General features: G+C 36.5%; 3 protein-coding genes across 3 annotated transcripts; 2 read left to right on the plus strand and 1 right to left on the minus strand.

Annotated features, from left to right (window-relative positions):
- Nucleotides 1–683: 683 nt before the first annotated feature.
- Nucleotides 684–5,991, plus strand: LOC122342134 (acidic repeat-containing protein). Its single transcript, XM_043235932.1, is given in 7 exon segments — nucleotides 684–1,570; nucleotides 1,573–1,783; nucleotides 3,946–4,007; nucleotides 4,139–4,207; nucleotides 5,112–5,163; nucleotides 5,256–5,292; nucleotides 5,383–5,991. Coding segments are annotated over 7 exon segments (969 nt in total). The 5' UTR covers nucleotides 684–1,093; the 3' UTR covers nucleotides 5,444–5,991.
- A 700-nt stretch (nucleotides 5,992–6,691) lies between these two features.
- On the plus strand, nucleotides 6,692–10,718 carry LOC122342107 (nitric oxide synthase interacting protein). Its single transcript, XM_043235899.1, has 10 exons — nucleotides 6,692–6,786; nucleotides 6,991–7,067; nucleotides 7,158–7,263; nucleotides 7,418–7,499; nucleotides 7,582–7,717; nucleotides 7,805–7,950; nucleotides 9,111–9,227; nucleotides 10,019–10,089; nucleotides 10,218–10,326; nucleotides 10,420–10,718. The coding sequence occupies exons 2-10, from the start codon at nucleotides 6,998–7,000 to the stop codon at nucleotides 10,489–10,491; spliced, it is 909 nt and encodes a 302-aa protein (XP_043091834.1). The 5' UTR covers nucleotides 6,692–6,786; nucleotides 6,991–6,997; the 3' UTR covers nucleotides 10,492–10,718.
- A 9-nt stretch (nucleotides 10,719–10,727) lies between these two features.
- Nucleotides 10,728–14,470, minus strand: rcn3 (reticulocalbin 3, EF-hand calcium binding domain). Its single transcript, XM_043235898.1, has 8 exons — nucleotides 14,358–14,470; nucleotides 13,801–14,022; nucleotides 13,515–13,708; nucleotides 13,122–13,294; nucleotides 12,715–12,775; nucleotides 12,517–12,608; nucleotides 12,317–12,424; nucleotides 10,728–10,894 (listed from the first exon to the last, which is right to left on the minus strand). The coding sequence occupies exons 2-8, from the start codon at nucleotides 14,013–14,015 to the stop codon at nucleotides 10,790–10,792; spliced, it is 948 nt and encodes a 315-aa protein (XP_043091833.1). The 5' UTR covers nucleotides 14,016–14,022; nucleotides 14,358–14,470; the 3' UTR covers nucleotides 10,728–10,789.
- Nucleotides 14,471–21,833: the final 7,363 nt, after the last annotated feature.

The raw sequence follows: 21,833 nt of genomic DNA on the forward strand, positions 1-21,833 counted from the left end.
ACTGTGCCAAGGAAGGTCACATTACCCTGACTGTGGTAGAGCAAGGTTTTAAATAGAGAGACTCACACCCCACCCAGCCCTCAGCGCACTATTTCGGGGACACATGAGAGGGAAAGAGTCGGAGGGCACTGTTACTGCCACAGCCAAGATTGACAGACGACTGTTCCAAAAAATAAAAGTGGAGATGTGATCAACCAGTGTTTGTGTGTGTGTATGTGTTTCTATGTATCAATTTTATGGTTTTTATGCTTTCATTGACAACTGGATTTATGACTGTCATGATCACGAATGAATGAACTTGTAAACGACTGCATGCCAAATTCACGCAATGAAACTATAAACACAGTGCGTTTTCAATCATCTACATGAACGCACTTAGTTTGAGGAAGTGATGGCACAATTCTGCAGTTTTTCACTCATCGTCTTGATATAGATCTTATCATCCAGCCCCTTTTCTCCACCCTCTGCTCTCGATATATGGTCATCCTCTTCTTGGAACCCCTCCTCTGTCCCGCTGCTGTCTCTAAAGTTATTATGGCGTATGCCGCCGACCTCCCTCTCTCTCTCACCTCCAGCCTAAAGTGCACGGCAGTGGTTGGTGGTATGGCTGCCAGCACTTGGCCCTGTCACTCATTTGCCCTAGGCCCCCGCCCCCATCTCATTTTACCCCCGAGTTTGTCTGTCTGTCTGTCTCTGCACCATTAGTGAGGTCCGTGCTGCAGACACCGCCTTGCCAACCACACTGCTCTTCGTAGTCCTTAAGTGCTAACTCAACGCAGAGGGAACATTTTTTGTAAATTTTTCAAAAATCTACAGAACACACCGGCTGGCGAAGGGATCCTTGTGTTCGTCTGTCATTGGGAACAAGCGTGCAAACTATTGGAATACTTTGGACCTCTTGACGTCACCTGTTCTACCTCGCCATAGCCTGGGTGCAGCCGAGTGTCTGTGTGATCGCGTGTGAGTGTGTTTGTGAACGTGTGTGGTTTAAGAGGATCTAGGTGGTGTCTACATTGGGTTTTGGTTTAACAGGTGCACGTGCAGGAGCGTTGCACTGTGGTTCCTCTGTTTGGATTTACTGCTCTGATCAGACATGGCTACTCTGAGAAGCTTGCTGCTAGGGCTCTTGTTGGCCCTGCTTTGCTCCTTCCAGACACCGCTGGCGCCCTCAGCCTCTGTCAAAGCCCAGGATCTGCCATTTGTCCGTGAGGAAGGCCTGATGGCTGATGATGATGATGACGATGATGATGACGACGACGACGATGATGATGATGACGACGATGATGACGACGACGATGATGATGATGACGATGATGATGATGACGATGATGACGACGATGATGACGACGATGATGATGACGACGATGATGACGATGACGACGATGACGACGACGACGACGATGATGACGATGATGATGATGATGATGATGATGATGATGACGATGACGACGATGATGATGATGATGACGATGATGATGATGATGATGATGACGATGACGACGATGACGACGACGATGATGACGATGATGATGATGATGATGATGATGATGATGATGACGACGACGACGACGATGCGACGATGATGATGACGATGATGATGACGATGATGACGACGATGATGACGACGATGATGACGACGACGATGACGACGATGATGATGACGATGATGACGACGATGATGATGACGACGATGATGATGACGATGATGATGATGATGACGATGATGACGACGATGACGATGATGATGATGATGATGATGATGATGATGATGATGATCATGAAGGTACGTAAATTTGAAGTGCCGTTTAATCCCCCTGTAATTTAGCAAATCATCTGCCCCCTCTCTTAGCCCTCCATAAGTATTTTCACCAAATTGGGAAAGAGAGGGGAGGAGCAAGGGGGGCCTTTTGGCCACTCCCACTTTCTTCACCTCAGCTCTGCCTCAAAACGTTGTTCTCGGCCTGCTATAGTCGAGGTCCAATCAGTCGGTCGTGTTATCCAATCAGATCACTCAGAGCTTAGTGCAAGCCCCACCTCCTCCCCTCTCCAGCTGTCCATCACCCTGGCTGTCTTTGACTCTCTCTGTCTTCTCTTCCCTGCCTAAATAGAGCTATGAGTTCTGTGGGCCCTCTGAAGGCGGACTGCTTCAAGTCCTGATGTGCAGTACAGTACAGTGCTTATGAACTGAGGACTTAAGAGAGAAAAGAGAAAAAACAAACCCAGCGCTGCAGTCTGAGCCCCAGGCCTCACTCTGGCCCAATAGATCAGATCGTTCTTTGATTTTTGTCTCGTTTTGAAAGAGCGGGTTCCACCCTTTCCTTCATCCCTATATTTGTCCTGTTTGAATTTGGAATCTTCTGCATTTGTGTCACCATGTGAAACTACAGAGAAAGAAAGAGAGACAGGCAGATGTAGCGGGGGAATATACCATGGAGAGAGATCACCGTGGATTAGTAGGGACCGATAGAAAAAGAGAGCGAGAGAGAGAGAGAGAGAGACAGGAGGATGTTGGATGGTTGTGGGGAGCATAGGAAGACAGACTGATTGGACAGATCGGTTCCAGATTCTCTCTCTTTCCCTACATCTCCCCGATCTCATTCTTTCTCTGTAGAGATTCTCCACAACAGAAGTGACATGTACACCACCTTGATCTGTCTACTTGTAAAGTCATTGTGTGATATTTAAATGATCTATATGGGTTTATAAAAGTTACATATGTTATCTCTATTTATGCTAATATCTATTTATTTCATTATCCTTACCAGAGAGGATTCTCATTTTCTAAATAGTTGCAAAAAAAGGAAAAAAAATACCCCTCTAAATGTACATTCTTCGATTCTTAAACATGTACTATTGCTGTAACAGTACATTTTAGTTTTTCTCTTTTTCGTTTAAAATAAATTAGTAAAACGGACAACTGGAAACATACGGTGAGCAGTCAGGGTCAATATGTATGAAGTGTTTAAAGGACACACTAGGGATGCAGCAGCACAGATGTCAGCGGAGAGGTAGCAAAAGAGAGAGAATGTTCATTCATAATTTACATATTCATGTTGATACATACAGGAAGTATCAAAAGGGAACAGGCAATACAGCAACTATCAAGAGATGCAAAATATAACTGTTTAGACTGAATCCTTTTTCTGTTGTAACTGTATTTTTTTTTTAAGTTTCTTCTTTTTCCTGGTGTTTGTTTTTTCATTCTCTGTTTTGTGTAATATCTGCTGTGTCATCATTCTAAGTAGCAGAATGGTGTGTTGTACAAAGCACCACATCTCTTAACCCCACTCTGAAACGAATAAATCAAAAGATCCTGTGTTGCACAGTGTAATTTCTGTTATCTCTGTTATTTTACCTTTAAATGTGTCTCAGAATGTCTTTTTTTATCTAGATAGCATACTGTACATGTAATCAGTAGAGAGAACTTATTAATTGTAGCACAAAAAGTGTACTGTATTAACAAAGAAACCTAAATGCATTTTTAAAAGAACATTGTCATTTTGTGATGATATTAACATATTTATAAATCTTTATTTATTTTATTTATTATTATTTTGTGAAAATATATAATAAGTGTACACTTTTATATACATGGTAGTTGTACTTTTTTGTGTTTGTGTGTTATATATACATACACTAGTCAACATTTTAAATAGATCAAAAACTTTCATGAAAGTTGCCCTTAAACCTACAACCAAAATGCATTCTTGTCTTAGGACAACTTTGATAAACTATTTTGATCCATTTCAAATGTTGACTATATATAGTTGCTCACAAACATGTGGTGAGTTGTGTATGTGCATGTGTGTGTGAAAGTGAGAAAGAGAAGTGGTGTTCAACGTGAGTAAGACTAATTCATTCCGTTTCGCATCACAATTCTCACCACACTTTTTTTTACATACACATATCAATGATAATAAAAAAAGCTGACAACATATCTTTCAGATGATGACGATGATGATGATTATCATGAAGGATCTATTTGTTCACTGTGTGCCCACTGTGAGGTAGGATCCTCTGAGCTCTATAAGTCTAATAAAGTGTCTAATTACGCCTTCATTCAGCCAGTCTTCAACTGTCAAATTTTGCTCTGAATTTGTCCATAATCCAGTAATTTCTAATTTCTCTCTCCCCTCAGCACTGCGACAGCTGTGATAAGTGCCCATGCAAAAAGAAAGATGACTCTGCGCACTGTGACTTCTGTGATGTGAGAAACCCACCAAAAACACACATTTTCTAAATAACTACAATGCCGTTTACTCAATGCAAAAAAAGCACAGACGTTCAAAAAAGACCAGAAGTGCAACTGTGCACTGTATCATAGGTATATTGTATTTTATTTTCTTGGCTTACAATCAAGTAAAACTAGAAAGTACTTGATTTACCTCATAGCATCTGTGTATTGATCGCCTTTGAAATTAATATTCAATTCACTGTCGTAAAAAATTGTTATTAAATAATTTCTATTACTAGACCAAGTGCCACATTTTGCATGCAATTCTGTTATCACATGACTTTGCCCAGTACATAAAAATAGCCATTCTTGAAGTTGAAATCTCTCCATTACTATACAAAAGCTATACAATTTATGATACATAAGAGTGTTATATAACTACAATCCAAAACTTGGCCCCAAACTAACTAGTGCCGACTAAGTGATTAATGTAATCATGTAAAGTGCCACCAAATTAACATGGCTCTACTTAACAAAAAATGTTTACAATGCTCAATAACAATTCATTTATTTACTGAAAGCAGTGATAGCTAAAGATATGCCTTCAATTGGATTTTCAGAGAAACAACTAGAGAGAGATTTAGAGTGTTAATAAATTGCACTTACTGTAGCTGTTAAGTGAAGCTAGAGGCCCTTCAGCTGTGTTTGTGCAGATAGACGGACTAAGCGTGCATTAATGACATAATGATTGCGTTAGTCACAGCATGGGGAGGTCCGGGCTAGTAACAGTGTTTAAAAGCAAATTACGTGGTTGCATGAAGCTATAGATGGCTAAAGTATAGGGTGTTCCTTTTTCCCTACAAAAATCACATGCACATATTTACACAAACAATTGCTTAAAAAATCAAGACTCTTTTACTATCTTTTGTCTCTTCAGGACTGTGGAAAGTGCTACATGTGTCCTGTTTGTGAGGCCGTCTGCAAGCCAGGTAAGAAACACAACCATTTCATAGATGCTATTTTAGTTGTTTAGACTGTGGATAATTTCAAACTAATTTTACACATTTTTTTTTTCTAAAAGGTGGCTTTGTCGACTCTGTTTCTGGATCCATCTATAAGTAAGATAATATTCTCTTGCAAATAAACCTGCTGTACTAATTGTTATGAGCACAGTCATGTAATGATATTTCACCTCTTCCCTTTTTTAGGACTGTCGCAGACGTCTTTAATGATGATGACGATGACGACGACGACGACGATGACAACTAAACCCATTCATCACCAGCATGTGGCCAAAAGAGGAACGTGCAATTGGGCGTTGCGTTTCACAGATTTCAGGATTTACATTGTAGCGTTATGTTCATTGTCATTAAGTTATTTTTTCTCTTTTTAATGTTATCACATCACACGCTACAGTCTGGTCAATAAATACATATACGTGGAACTTAACTAATTTCATTAGGCTACCTTAAATTAAATGTATTTAATTGAACAACATTTCCCTTTTAAACAGTCTTGTGATTAACAAAAGTTATGATATGAAATGTAATTGCAAACCTAACTGTGTTGTTTTGAGACTACTTATGGAATAAAATGAGGGAACGTTTTATTTATTTGTTTAAGTAATAATACTTTAAAACCTACATCAGTGTTGACAGAGTATAATTGTCTGTGAGGGATGTCCTTACTGTCTCTGTTAAATAGGTTGTAATGTTTTTCACTTTGCTGTCAATTTTTCCGCTGACGAAACATGATTTCCAAACATGATTTGTGATATTAAATATGGCCTTAAAGGGATGTTAATCCAAAAAACAAAACTGTGTCATCTTTACTCACCATCATGTTGTTTCAAAGTTCTGAACTAGCACGAGTGAGCCTTTAGATATAATGTCCACTAGTATGGTATGGTAATAAAAACAACTAAATATTCATGGTACAAAATGTTATTATAGGCTCTCTGCATGAACCAGGAATCAGAATTATTGATGCTCAATAATGTTTAACAGTTAGTCCAAATTAGTTACCCCATTAATACTTATTACTAAAAAGTACATAGAAATCTATCTGGGTAAAGAACTACAATAATATTATCGTCCAGACAACAATGGACTGTTTTTAAGGCACTGCAGTTACAGAATGTCGTCTACAGTTTAAATCAATGTCTTTAACGCCCTTTAAGGCTGGGTGGATTCTGATTGGCTGTCAATATTTTTTATTGTTCATTCTTACAAAAAGTTAAAGAACATATAGTGTTGTCTTTGACATCACCATATCATGTATGTTGAGGCAAGTAGGGGCTAAACTCCGCAGTTTGATGATCCCTGCTATAATATTAAAAATAATAATAATAATATATATATATATATATATATATATATATATATATATATATATATATATATATATATATATATATATATATATTACAGGGACTTTGGCAGAAGCTCTACTATAATCTAGATATAATAACCTAGTTTTATTATAAAAAGTTATTTTGCTGCAGACAGAGGGCGTGATAGCGGCGTTCTCTGTGAACTTTTATTCTGAAATTTAAGACGATCCAGGAAGTGCAGCAAATGATACTTTCCGGTTCGGGAACAGGATTACAAGAGGTAAACAGCAACTTTAGTTCTTATTTTTGCCCCTTCAAACCTGCTATTAATGTATGATAGAACAAACTGCGTTTGATATATGTGTAGCTTCAGGCTTTTTCTAATGTGTGATGTGTGTTATGGATTACCTCGCAAGTTCACTAAGCAATTTTCCAACACGGTCCAACGTGTCTGAAACTGTTCAATTAATTTTGTTCTGCAAAGGACAAGCATGACTCGACACGGGAAAAACTGCACAGCAGGGGCCGTTTACACTTATCACGAGAAGAGGAAAGACACCGGTAATGTACACTTGTGTGTTTACGTGTGTCGTGAAATTATTTGAATGTAATTACATTATCAAATTGTGTATCGCACTTTATGTTTTCCAGCCGCTTCTGGTTATGGGACACAAAGTGTGCGTTTGGGGAAGGATGCGATCAAAGATTTTGACTGCTGCTGTCTCTCCTTACAGCCCTGCAGAGACCCCGTCGTAACGTACGGACCCCATCCGACCTCAAAGAAACGTTTTAAATGCTGAAATTGTCTGCATGAGTGCTAAGCGTTTGTACTGAATGTTACTGGACCATTTGCTCGTTAGCTGCTTGGAGGCTAGGATTAATGTATGTTTGTTTATGTTTGCTTACCGCAGTGAAGACGGATATTTGTATGAAAAAGAAGCCATTCTGCAATACATCCTTCACCAGAAAACGGAAATCGCCAAGAAAATGAAGGTTTGAACATTTCTTACAAATGTGTTCTGCGCTGAATGGGAACGTCCTTCGATGTTTGTCTAACATACACGCACGTACACAGGCATATGAGAAGCAGAAACAGGCTCTAAAGAGTGAGGGCAAGTTGGAGTCCAAGTCTGAGGAGCGAGAGAGAGCTGAGAAGTTCAAGCAGAGAGAGAACAACATTGTCTCCAAGCCAATCAACCCCTTTACCTCAGGTATGAAAGCCAGACAAGGCGATTTAAACCCAAGTGCAACACAGAGAGATACCCTCTCAATTACGTGTATACCCCATGTTTTTGTAGAGAAATCTAAGGATGAAGGAAGCCAGAATGGCTCGAGCAGCTCCTCCAGTTCTGACACGGCTTCCACCAGTTCCTCTTCATCTCTGCCCAGCTTCTGGATCCCCAGCCTCACACCAGAGGCCAAGCCCACCTTGCTTAAAAAACCTGTAAGTCTCTTGATATGCCACGTGTCCCTAACCTTGGGACTTCAATAGTCAGATGGCATTCATGGAAGAGCATTACACAAGAGATTGTGCTTGACCTGAAATCAGTTTGCATGCCAAGTGTTCTTTTGGTCGGTCATGATGCCCTTGATAGGATTGTTTGTCCATTTCTCCTCAGTTCAGTCAGTTCTTCCCTTTGTGTGTTAAGAAGCTCCTTGTATCATGATTGTCCTCTTTACATTTACATTTAGGCATTTAGCAAACACTTTTATCCAAAGCAACTTACAAATGAAGACTTTAAAATTAATCAAAATTAACAAAAGAGCAATGATATACAAGTACTGTAACAAGTCTGTTAACTTAATGCAGTACATATAGTGAGTGTTTTTATATTTATATCTATCTATCTATCTATATATATATATATATATATATATATATATATATATATATATATATATATATATATATATATATATATATATATATCTATATCTATATATATATATATATATATATATATATATCTATATATATATATATATATATATATATATATATATATATATATATATATATATATATATATATATATATATATATATATAACGGTATAATACAAAAAGAATGGAGCTAGGGTTAGGGGCCTTTTTTTTCTTTTGTTTATTGGATTAAAGAAAATAAAGCAAATAGAGTATACAAAGAGTAAAATGCTAGTGTCAGTTTTTAGTTTAAAAAAAAAAAAAAAAAAAAAAAAGAAAACAAAGAGTTAGTGAATGAATAGAGTGCAAGTCTAAAAGTGACAAGTTCTTTAAGAATAGAGTTAGAATAGAGAGTGCTAGGGTCAAATAAAGATGCAAGATATGTGTTTTTAGCCGATCCTTGAAGATGGTCGAGGACTCAGTTGCTCAGATTGAGTTGGGCAGGTCATTCCAACAGGGGAGAACATTTAATTTAAATGTGCAGTGTGTAAATTTTAGCCGTGAGATTTGAAGGGCCTATCTAAGTAAGACTCAAACCACTTGCCTGTAGTTTTTAGGAGTTGTTCTGTGTGAGAAAGAATAATTTGTATCTCACTCTGTATGGGGCACTCTACTATTATTATTATTATTATTATTATTATTATTATTATTATTATTAACTGTTTTCTCCTGCTTTTTCAGTCGAAGACAGTGTTGTGCCCCATGTCAGGGCGTCCTTTGAAGATGAGTGATTTAATTTCAGTGCGTTTCACTCCACTGGATTCCAGTCTGGACAGAGTGGCCCTCCTCACACGCCAAGTAAGAAGCATTGATTTTAGTTTTTATTTAATTATTTATTTTTTAGTTCTTTTTATTTTTGTAATTTTTTTGTTTTGCATCTCTCTCTGACTCTTTTATACTATATACATTGGCTTTAGGATTAGTAAGATAAATTTTCTTTTTTAAAACATTATATAATAAGTTCGAAATACTATTAAGATTTTAAATGTTTTCTAATTTTTAACATTTGAAAAAAATTCATTAGCCTGTACTCAGTATTCAGTATCACATAATTCAGAAATCATTCTCTAGTAGGGTTGAAAATCTAAATATGTGATGATTCAATTCAGTTCAGATGTTTAACAATTTTTACATTAATTGAGGTTTGTTTAAAAATTATGATTATTATTTATATTATCTTTTTGTCTGAGAAATAATAAAGGGACACTTTTTAATTGATATAATTTCACTTAAATGACATGTTGTTAAAAAACCAGCATTGCATTGTATCACATGAGTTGAATGAATTATTACATCCCTACTTCCAAGAAACAGTTCTCCTTATTATTAGTGCTGATAAAGCTTGTGCTGTTTAAATGTTTTTGTTTAGGATACTTTGAGAAAGCATTTACTTAAATATTTAAATAAACAGCATTTACTTAAATATTTATACCAATACATTTACTAGCAGTTTTGATCAATTGAATGCATAAAACAGCATTAAACGTATTAAATATGAATAATTAATGTATTATTAAGTGTGAAATATTTCTGTATTGTATTTTAAGAAAAAAAAACTGACTCAAAGCTTTTTTTTATGTTGTCCTCAGGACAGATATGTGTGTGAAGTAACCAAAGACACGCTTGGGAACTCCGTGCCCTGTGCAGTTCTTAGACCCTCGTGAGTTTGACTTTTAAAATGTTTACTCTGCAAGAATTGATCTTCTTAATAAATTTTCATGCACTTAGGTCTTGCTCTCACTTTTAGTTTCTTTCTTTCTTTTTTTTTTTTCTTGCCTTTCCCACAAGTGGAGTCGTAGTCACTATGGAGTGTGTGGAGAAGCTCATACGGAAAGACATGATTGATCCAGTGAATGGAGACAAACTGAAAGAGAAGGACATTATAATCCTTCAGAGGGTGTGTATGAGAGGCATAAAGTCGTAAAGAGTGTCTCAGTGTTTTACAGGTGGACGAAGTCGGTGTATAATGTCTGTCTTTTGCATTCGGCAGGGTGGAACTGGCTTTGCAGGCTCAGGAGTGGACCTCAAAGCTAAAGAGGCCAGACCCGTTATGCAAGCATAAACAAGAGGACTGGACGACGCTTTGACCCTGTAAATATTGTCATTCATTTTGCGGGACTTTTTTTTTTTCGTAGTCCTTTTGTTGTCAGTTGTTTGGTGAGGGGTTATTGGAGTGGATGTTAAAGTAATTTCTTTTCCCTTGCCCCCAAAGATACGTTAATGTCATGTGTACACAATATACAGTAGATGTGCTTTTTGTTGTTTTAAATAAATCATTCATTTTACACACTTCAGAAATCACATTTGTCCTTTTTTAATAGTTTTAAGACACATTCAGGCTTTTTGTGGTCATAAGGAGGTTAAAGTTCATCATGAGCTTCTGTCAGTGTCCCAAAGTCAGTTATAGTGCTGACTTTAATGAAATCCATTTTTTCCATGATCTCACTGATAGAGAGACGACCATCCTGGGAATGACATTAAGAACACAGACACATTTTGTAAAATGCAAAGGACAAAGAACGATTTAGCTGAACAAAAGGGTGACAGATTATTATAATAATAATAATTATATATGATATATATTTGTGATTAACAATTAGACTTTCTCAGAATGCAAAATGTGATCCTGAAGCATAAAAAAACACTGTGTTTGATTTTGTAATACATTGCATGGGTCAAAATAAACCATATTTATGCCAAAAATCATTAGGATATTAAGTAAAGATCATGTTCAATGAAGGTGTTAACTTATTAACTTTTTTTAATTTTCAATTACTAATATGCATCGCTGAGAAATTGAAATAAGTTTTCAATATTTCGGGTTTTTTTTTTTTTTTTTTTTTTTGCAGCTTGAGATTCCATTTGCAAATAGTGAGCCAAATATTGTCTTGTCTTAACAAAGAAATATATAAATGAAAAGCTTATTTCTTCAGCTTTCAGATGATGTAAAAGTCTTAAAAAGAAAACTGAACCTTATGACTGGTTTTGTGGTCCAGGGTCACATATAATTTAATTTGTGTAATTAAACCCCAGTCCACAATTTAAAAAACCAACATGGCTTTATTTAGAATTCACAGAGAGAAAAATGTTTCACCAATACAGTGTCAATCACTTTTGTCTCCTCCCATCTGTTGAGTCCCTGCCCCTCTGGCTTCATTTCTCCTTAGCTATGCCTCTATTCATGTAAGTGATATGTTAAATGTGAAATTAACTTTGTAACAGTCAAAACAGGGCTGTGTTTTTGAATACTGATGCAACTTTCCATGTATTCAGTGCTGAATTCCTGAGTATCTCTCAAGTGGAAGATATCGGTCCATTTCCTCACAATTAACAAGCTGGAGTGTCTGTTCATATGCAGTGAAATGAGTGTTCCTTACAATGTTGTTTCAAAGCACAAAATGTGTTTGACAATAAATAAAACTTTTATCTGTCTCCCTAAAATACCTATCTTCATTGAAGCCTAACCCTTGACCTTTGACTCTGGAAATGTTCCTACCCAACACACAATGATGATTAGCTTTTATTTTCGTGTTCAATTTTCTATTTTTTTCTCCTACACCCCAAACACGTTGCCCTCCCCTGTACCCAGATATGCCAGCATTAAAGTTCATCGTGTCTTTTGGTGAGATCCTCTCCATAATTAGTCGCTTGGCTCCCGACAAACATGTTCCAGTTTGCCAGAATCTCCTTCTTTGTGATTTTGTCATCCTGGTTAGTCAATTACATGAAGCAGTTGGAAGTCCATTGCGATTCATTGGCAGTGAATTAAAAGAAAGAAGACATAGGTAAAGATTATTTTTACACTGATTTCTGACTATTATAGTCATTTATGCATTATTGTGAATTAATGACACCACCCACGTGAAGACCAAGGGAAAGTCACTTACATTGTCTTGATCAGTTTCATGAATGAGATGCCGGGCCTCATTATCAGCATGGTCAACCTCTCCAGGGAGGATCCAATGAGAGACTTCATTGGCATCAAGGAAACCATCCTAACAAATGGAAACAAATCACGAACCATGAAAGAATAATCAGGAAACACTCCCAGGTGATGCTGAAACACCTACTCCCCACAACCACATACCTTGTTCATGTCTCTGAACTCTGAAAAGTGTTTCTTTTCTGTTGTGACCCAGTCTGGTTCGTTCTCTCCATTTTCAGGGGTAAACATGTCCCCTAGAGTCAACAGGAACATATGCACAGTTTCAGTTCATTTGGCCACGAAATATCAGTTCTATCGTAAGCGTCTTCTTTCCCGCAGGTGAATAGAGTAGGCATTTACCTATGTATTCCTGCAGATCAATCCTGCCATCTCCATTCTTGTCAATGTCTTCAATTGTTTCCTGCAACAGTGAAGGATCAATCTGCTGTGATCTTTTCTGGTCTGACAGATACTAAATGCTAACAATAGATGGAAAAATAAACAGTCTACAGTATTCATAGTAATTCTTCTGTCACTTTGCCATTTTCATTAGTCATTTTTTTACATAAACATACATTTTGCAGAATCATCTAGAAACCCTCTTCCTTAAATTCGTTATTATTGTCAGATCGCACAATATTGATAATGTGAACAAGAGATCATTTTGGTCCTTGCTCTAAATTGTTTCCTCCATGTGATTCTTTCTCATTATGTATTAAACATAGTTTGAAAACTAGTATATATGCCTTCTGCTTTACTCTGTGTACCTGTATCACAATGCCTCTCATGTGGTCAAACTCCTCTGGATGGAGAAAGGCAGTGAACTCTTCTCTGGTAGCAACACCGTCCCCATCCCGGTCTGCGGTCTTGAAACGTCTTTCATCTCTGGTGAGCATGGCTTTGTAACTCGCCTTATCATCCACATCATCAAACTCTACATCTGGCATACAGTAACATAGTATATTAACCTACAGTCTACATCCTGCATGTTTTGGATTTCAAAACACTAAACTAAAATCCCAAATACTATAGTTTGTTTTTGCGAAGATGTTGCACTATTGCTAACAATAAACACACATAACCCTACATAAATAGAAGTTTTTCACTCAAAGCCACATAATTACTAGCCACGCCCAAATTCAAAAGCTCGTTTTAATTACCCATGTAATATCCGTAGGTGGTGTTTTTGTACTCGATCCAGCCAATCTTCCCATCCTTGTTCTGGTCATACTCTTTCCAGTGCTTGTCCACATTCTCTTCGATGTACCTCCTCTGCCTGTGCTTGATCCAGTGGTGAAGCTCAGCATGACTTATGAACCCGTCCTTATCTGTGTCAATCCTATCCACAATCTTTCTGCATGGGGAATATACAAAAAACACAAAGTAAGACACGTGATAATATTATTAATTTGCTTTTTGCTGTAGCATTCTCACATATTATTTTACCCTAGTCTCTCTTTGCTCTCCTCAGGGCTTAGCTGGTCAAAGGTCTTGGCTTCCTCTTTGCCCAGGAAGGCCTCGTGGTCATACTGGTATCCATGGGCATCATCATGAGCATGGTCACTGAGGTCAGGCTTATGATGTACACGCTTCTCCTGTGCAGGCACAGCAACTGTGACCCCAACAAACAGGGCAAGTGTCCTTAAAAAGAGCAGCTGCATATTCTCCCTAAGGAGTGTGTGTAAAAGAAAAAGATTTTATAGTTTATTTCTGCCCTAAACGATTAACACACAAAGTCATTATGCTTTAAAATTAAATTATACAGCATAGGCATTTTTTTCATCTTTCTGAATAAGCAAAAAACTATTTTGTTAAAGCATGATTAAAAAAACAAGAACAAACATTTAAAACCTAAAAACAATGTTTTGTTTAATGCGGTGATTTTACAGAATATAATGACTATTTAACGAGCTGTACAAAAACAGTTAACATTAAAAAGAAAAACACAATGCAATATCAGTTTAAACTGAAATTTTTCATGTAAAACTGTAAAAACGACTTACCAAGCCTGCAGTGATTTCTGCTTGAGTACACCCGTTTATCCTGAGTTGAGGAGTACGCGTTGGCACTGTTCTTCTTTAAAGTGCACGTAAAAGGTGGGTGGAGCAGCAACGTTACGTGTCCTCAAAAAGGTTTAACTGACAGGAAAAAGAGCCAATTGCGTGACGAGAATGGGCGGGGCCTAGGAGAACTCTAAATTCTACTGGATGCGAAACGCCACGTTGACACGCGAACGCGCATTCAGAGAGGCAGGCGCGTTTTGGCAAACTGAGGAAAAGTTTTGAGGGCTGCTTATCTTTGATAGGAATATTGTTTTAATTGGAATAATGGAAATAAATGACTTTAAATACATGTTATTAGCATGTAGGTGTAGTGTAGTTTTTTTTTTTTTCAAACAAGCTAGTATAATCCTTTTTAAAGAGTTAATACTTCCTTTTTAACTAAACATTTGTCATAGACTTTTCAGAAAGTTGATATCCAAATTAGCAATTTGTCTGTGGTCAGTCTATATCAGGGAGAACATGTTGAAAAAATTGCAATAAAATATTGTATGTGTAACTGCTAAAGTATGGAGCAGCAGTGTGGACACAAATCAAGGTGTTTTATATACTGCGACTTATGCTTTTCAAGATCTCATTCAAATTTACAATTTGAATCAAGCCTAACAATTTTACTATCGCCAGGCTGCCAGTAAAGCTATAGGTCTAAGAAGAACTTGGTTAATGAACGACCATCACATAGATTTTGATATCCTTTCTCTGCTGTTTTTAAGGTATAATGTTAACATTGTAAAATGTGTTAAATTGACCATAATAATATAAATATATATATATATATATATATATATATATATATATATATATATATATATATATATATATATATATATACATACACATACTGTATATACACATATATTATTATTATTATTATTATTATTATTATTATTATTATTGTTGTTGTTGTTTTTCCACAAACAATACAGAAATACATTATATATATATATATATATATATATATATATATATATATATATATATATATATATATATATATATATATAAATAAATATATATAGAACATTTATTGCTGTATTGTACAGCAATAAATAATACACTTTTATTCAGTAAGAATGCAATAATTTTATCAATTTTATCAAGTTGTTTTTTGGAATGCTAATCTTTTGAACATTCTGTTAAATAATGAGTCTTTAAAAAAAATGTATCAGTGTTTCCGTAAAAAATATAAAGTAGCACAATGGATCATGTGACACCGACTGGAGTTATTTATTATTATTTCATCAAAGAAATAAATGACATTTTAAAGAATACCAATAGAAAACATTTATTTTAAAATGCTTCAAAAATTCTTGCTTATACTTTTTCTCCCCTTTTTTTGATCAAAAAGCATTTGAGAAAAAACTGACCCCAAACTTTTAAATAATAATGTATGCATTTAAGGGAGCTCAAAATCTACAGAGACTTGCAGAAAATCTACAAAGCATTCTGCAAAATGCCTTTCATCAGAATTCCATGTATATCCTGTTTATGAAACAACAAAATACTTGCACCTATGGAAGCTAGGACCAAGGCCACTTCGTTGTGTCTGCTTGTACCTCCCTTAACTTTGTCACCTACCGATTTCGTTGTTTCTCGATCCCTCATCCTCCCTCACATCTTTTCGCACAACTTTTCACACCTGCCCTCTTTCTTTACCTCTTTGTCTCTCTCCAGACAAGCACAGCTCTTCGTCCCTCGGTCCTCACCCCTTTTTCTCTCTCTCTCTCTGTGTATGTGTGTGTCCCCTCTCTTCTCTCTCTTTGCCTGTGGCTGTGTGTCTAGTACCATGGAGCAATTGAAGGTGACAGGGCCAGAGAGAGAGGAGGGGAGAGGGAGGACGTGGCACACTGTAGCCTGGGGGCACACAACAACACACACAGAGAGAGATGGGAAAGGAAATGGGAGGGCAGAGACGACAAAATAAGGAAGAAGACAAGTGCTCGGGAACCAAACGGATGACACAGAGTGATGGAGAGACTGTGGGCCTAATGAATTATTTGTAATTGATGCATTAACATCAATGCCTCTGCCGGATTTCGGCGTCACACACGGGGTATCGAGTAAGACACTTGCCCCTTTACCACATATACATGCACTCTCATACATGTACACACGTTTTTTTAAGCTCTTGATGTTAATTTGTCCCGGCATTGTTGCTATGGTGACCTCTCTTCCCCCTCCCCCCCAGCAGAGAGAGAGAGAGGGTGACAGGGATGAACTAACAAGACACTGAAAAAATGTGCCCTGAAGGAGCGTACGCTCACACACCAGCACACATAATAAACACACACTCAACGTCACACGTGTGCAACACTCTGACACTAAATATTAACAGCGTTTTATTAGGATCCCTTCTCATTTGCTTCACTTTTGCAACTGTTTCAAAAAGTAACCCGCACGGAGAAAGACGCTCCTCATCTTCCACTGTGTTTCTGCTTAAATCCTCTGTCTGTTTTCCGTGTCATTGTCTTTTTCCGTGCACCCTCTGAACGAGTGACAAAGAGGGAGACGTAGGTATGGGGGAAGGATGAGAGAGGAAGAGAGCGGAGGGTTTTGTCAACCGGAAATAAATAAAGCTGGCACCCTCCTTATCCTCCGCCTCCTCTGTCTCTCTTTCTCGTGCCCTCCGTGTCCCCCTTCCTTGGTTTTTTTCTACAAGGATACATCCATGGCCTCGTTATGTCTTCCTATTTCTCTCTATTTCTGTTTCAGTTCCTTCTCTATCATGCGTGTACCACACAATACTCATTGTGATTTGTTTGCGCCATGACAGCGTCCGTTGACCCGATGGTGCTTGTCGCATTAAAGAGATGGACCTCCCGAAAATGTACGTTCTGTCATCATTTACTCACCCTCGTGTGATGTCTGAGGCACAAAGGAGATGTTTAGCAGAATGCTCGAGCTGCTCTTTTCCATACAATGACTGGTGACTAGGGGCTGTCGAGTCACCAAAAAGTACCATAAAAGTACCATAACAGTCATACAGATCTGGAAAGAAAAATGAGCAAACAACCAATTACAAAAATTGCATTAAAATCCTTTTTATATTTGTGTAGATCTACTCTGACCCCATAAGTAATCTCTGTTAATTGACATAATCTTTGCTTAATATTTATACCCAATTTAATAACAGGAAAAATATCCTGTTGTTCTCAGCCTTTTTGTCTTCAACACAAAAGGTACAAAAGCTGTCACTGGAGTGGTACCTTTTCAAAAAAGCACATTAATACATTTACACTTTAAGTACCTTTTATATACCAAAATGGACATTTTAGGTACAAACATGTACTTTTTGAAAAGGTATCGCTCCAGTGACAGCTTTCGTACCATAATTGCTGAGAGTGGTGAAGACAAAAGGCTGAGAACCACAGGATATTTTTTTTTCAAGGCCAGAAAAGGTATCTTTGGTACGTCTGTTGTAATAAAAATCTAAATGTTTTAGTGGGATTTTCTTAGCATTTTCAATTAAGTTTTATTAATATAACTAACTTTTAATAATTTAATATAAATTATTATATAATAAGTTCATATAAACCATTGAAAGTTTTCTGATTCCCTCTAGTTGGTCCCGGGCCTCTGGTTGAGAACCATTTACCTCAGAATGAATACATGAAAAATGGAAACATATCAGTACACAACAAAATAACTCATGATTCTCTGATTCTAGCTGTAATACCCAAAAGGAGACATTAAGACCCCTTTGATCCTTTTTTATACTTTAAAAGTGAGCATAAAGAATCCTCGTATTTATTTGCCTAAGTTGAACCTTTCATATTAGCTAGAATCAAAATGGTCATGCTTGTAAGTAGTGTTGGCTGAGTCTCCTGTATCAGACCTCCAAGTCTCTCTCTCTTTCTGTTTTTCTCTCGTATTTTAACGTGTCACAGGCTCTTTGGTTTTTAAAGTTAATCCAATAAAATATGCAAATATAGCATTGGGATTGTCACAAAGTGCAGTGAAGGGTAAACATGCTGTATGCACTGTGTGTGTGTGTGTGTGTGTGTGTGTTGGAGAAGAGAGGTCCTTACACGCAAGTCTGAGAGTGTCTCCTCATGTTTGTATGTAATCGTAGTGAGCATACAGAGAACAGAATAATGTGTAAAATTTGTCTTCTCATGAAGATTTTTTAAGATGTTTAAGATGTTTTAAGATTTAAGAATATAATGATCTGTTAATTGAAAAACCTTTTTCAGCACAGAAGCTTCTATATGTTGTGTGTGTCTGTGTGAATGTGTGTTTTATATTATTTAAACTGTGTTCTTTCAACCCTCATGTTCCTTTTGGAGACGATTATGCCCCAAGGCCTAAAAAAGTGTATAGTTTAATACTTATGTTCACCAAGGCTGCATTTGATTTAAAAACACAGAAAAACAGCAATATATTATTTTAAAAAATTGGAACAGGAATTAAAAATAACTCTTTTCCACTTCAATGTGTTTTCAAAAGTTCACAAAGCTGAATTTTCCTTAGCACTACTCCAGTCTTCAGTGTCAGAAACCATTTTAACATGCTGATTTGATGCTCAAGAAAGTTTGTGGAAACTGCAATACATTTGACTGATGCGAAGCAGCTTTATAATACACAAACAAAATAAACTTAGATTTTACACTTATATTCACACTTCTACGCATTTGAATATTTTACGATAAATCAAATGTTTAATACTAGATTTAGATGATTTCACAGGAAATAAGTTAACTTTGAAATGTAAATGTTTGTGTCGATCACATCAGTGCAGGGGACCGCTGGCCATCAGAGCAGGTGCTTGATCTCAAGCTGTCTCACAGCTCTTAGGTGAGCCATTTTTGGAAGTCCTTATCTACAAAAAGCGAATTGTCTTTGTGATACTTTAGAAATAGCTTTACGTCTCCTCTTTTTCAGTCTTTTTTTTGCCTCCACCTCTCTCTCTCACTTCATCACCCCTTTTCCTGGCATTAAGTCCAGACCTGACACTGACACTGACTCTGTGTGTCATCCCTCTCTCTCTCTTTCCCTCTCTCCCTCATTGCTTCAAGGACCAGAGTGCCTGCAGATGCATTTCTCTGTAGCCCACTACCCCTCCCTCGCCTCCTCTCTTTCGCCCTGTCTAACTCTCTCCATCTTTCTCTCGCTTTCCTCTCCTCCCATGCTCTCTCTCTCTCTCTCTCTCTCTCTCTCTCTCTCTCTCTCTCTCTCTCTCTCGAACACAGTCTAACATTAACAAAGCAAGAGAACAGAGAGAAGGAGAGAGGGATGAACAGAAAGTGATAGAGACACTGAGCAAGTGTGGACCACTTTTACAATTCATTCATCTACCAGGTGAGTCTCCTGCCTTCACTGCCGACACAGCGACTGAGACATTAACAGATTCATGACTCTTTTATTGGAAAAACTAGTAGATTTGGGAAAACTGCTGGTTAATTGCGGAAAGGTTACGAAAGACTTGACCTTTGACATTTTCTGTTTTCTATAGGCAACAATATGTTGTGTTACACCACCAAAGGCAAAATGTTAATAATTCAAATGTGCTTCTATTTGTTTTAGTTTGAGAGTCATACAAAGTCGTATTTAATTAACTGAACTAGCTAATTTCAATTAGCGTAAAGCCTTTTCCCATTTTTACGTCTATATACATGTCAACTATTATACTTTATAAATTCTTTTAATATTTTATAATATACATATATCAGCATGTTTTGTACATAGAAGAAGCCTTTGTATATGGATTGCATCCATTACTGAGCTCTATGTTTATTATCTAATGTTTATTATAATTAAGTATACATTGTAGTAATAATATATTTGACATTTTATTTATATGCACTAATAAATATAGCTGTAATGCCTTTTTTTGTTGCATGCTAACCTGTGTTGTTCCGTCACAACCATCACTTCTCTATATTTTGTTTCTTCTTCTGTTCTAGATCATTCTTTGCTTTTGAGGGCCATGGTTTACTCTCAAAACCAATGCAAATACAAGCAAGCCTCTCTCTAGTTTATTTTAATGGCTAGATCTATAGTATTCATGACGACGGCCTCCTTTCCATGTATGTTAGTAGTTTTACATGTACAACTATCAGTGGAACCAGTGATATTTTTTTTACTAACTCTTCAGCAGTATTTATTTATTTAGCTTAACCCTGCTCTATAAATAATGTGACTTAAATACGCTTGCATTTTGGTTAGCGGCTTCTTGCCTCCATTTTCGTAATGAGTTTTGTTGTGTAGTCAGAGTTTGTAGTCGACAACGTGAATTGTGTGTTATTGTGTGCGGTGTATCTATAATTATCTCTTTGTTTTGTTGGAGTGTGTGGCGTGTATGTGTGTGTGCGTGTCTGTGTGTATTGTTGTTAACATTAGTTGACAGTATTACTCTCTCCAGTCATGCGTGTGTGTACGACGATGTCAGACTAGATGTTCTGTACTTCTTAATTACTCGCTGTGTGTGTAATGAACTCTGTGTGTGTGTTAATGTATGTTTAGATCGAGATAGATAAAGTAAGTTTAAGATGCAATAGTAACATTATTTAAAGACATTCATGCATTGGTCATTCATGCCAGTTTGATCTAGTTGGATTTTAAGGACATTTTTTTGAAGAAGTAATTGGTGTTAATAAATTGCATTGTGCCATCCCAATAAAGAAATCTGTACATCTGAATATATGCTGGGTGTAGTTATACCTTCAGATGGGTAACAGGGTTTGTTTGTTTTTGTTTTTTTTTACTATTCAATTTGACAGGTCTTATACTACTGTATAAATACTATTTATATATGTTTCCATATTACCACTTTGAAATGTATTCGTTTCAAAAGTCGATTGTTTACTATAGAAAATCATAAAAGCAGGGTTGACATTTAAAAATGTACATAAATCATAAGATACATGGAAAAGAGTAAATGGACTTTGAACTGTCTGTGGAAAGTTAACTTCTGAAAGGACAATGATTATGACAAATTTATTTTAATCTTTGAAAGTTTTTTATTTAAAAAAAATAAATAAATGTGTACACTAAAATGTAGGTTTTATTAAAACACTAACATTTTTTTTTAAATTGGCCATAGTGTACTATATGAATGTTGGAAACAAAGACTGAAGAAAAGCTAAAAAAGGTCATTATTGAAAAAAGATTTTTTAAAAAAGGAATAAATAAAAGTTACCTAATGTGCTCAGTGTTAAATGAAATTAATAATTTAATAAATTAAATTATGTGATATTTTTGTTAGAAAACACAAACATAAACAGCTAACGAAAATCATGGAAATGCAATACTAAACTGGTGATAAAACATAGACCTTATAAATTCAGAATTGATTGTATTTGATTTTTTTTTTTTTTTTTTGATTACCTTTTTAAATTACCTCTTCCGTCCTTCATTCAGGGTTGGAGTGGTCTGGATGATAGAAGGAGAGGGTCTGTGTTTTCTCACAGGTGACATTTA

The sequence above is a fragment of the Puntigrus tetrazona genome, chromosome 3 (genome assembly GCF_018831695.1).
Source record: "Puntigrus tetrazona isolate hp1 chromosome 3, ASM1883169v1, whole genome shotgun sequence".
NCBI classification, from domain to species: domain Eukaryota; kingdom Metazoa; phylum Chordata; class Actinopteri; order Cypriniformes; family Cyprinidae; genus Puntigrus; species Puntigrus tetrazona.

Bases quoted from the DNA above. Each gene is read 5' to 3' on its own strand.
- LOC122342107 (XM_043235899.1), top strand. From the start codon at position 6,998: ATGACTCGACACGGGAAAAACTGCACAGCAGGGGCCGTTTACACTTAT. The intron at 7,068-7,157 runs GTAATGTACACT...TATGTTTTCCAG, and splicing joins CGAGAAGAGGAAAGACACCG to CCGCTTCTGGTTATGGGACA. The intron at 7,718-7,804 runs GTATGAAAGCCA...ATGTTTTTGTAG, and splicing joins AATCAACCCCTTTACCTCAG to AGAAATCTAAGGATGAAGGA.
- rcn3 (XM_043235898.1), bottom strand. From the start codon at position 14,015: ATGCAGCTGCTCTTTTTAAGGACACTTGCCCTGTTTGTTGGGGTCACA. The intron at 13,295-13,514 runs GTAATTAAAACG...ACTGTATGCCAG, and splicing joins CACCTACGGATATTACATGG to ATGTAGAGTTTGATGATGTG. The intron at 12,609-12,714 runs GTAAATGCCTAC...TGTTGACTCTAG, and splicing joins TGATCTGCAGGAATACATAG to GGGACATGTTTACCCCTGAA.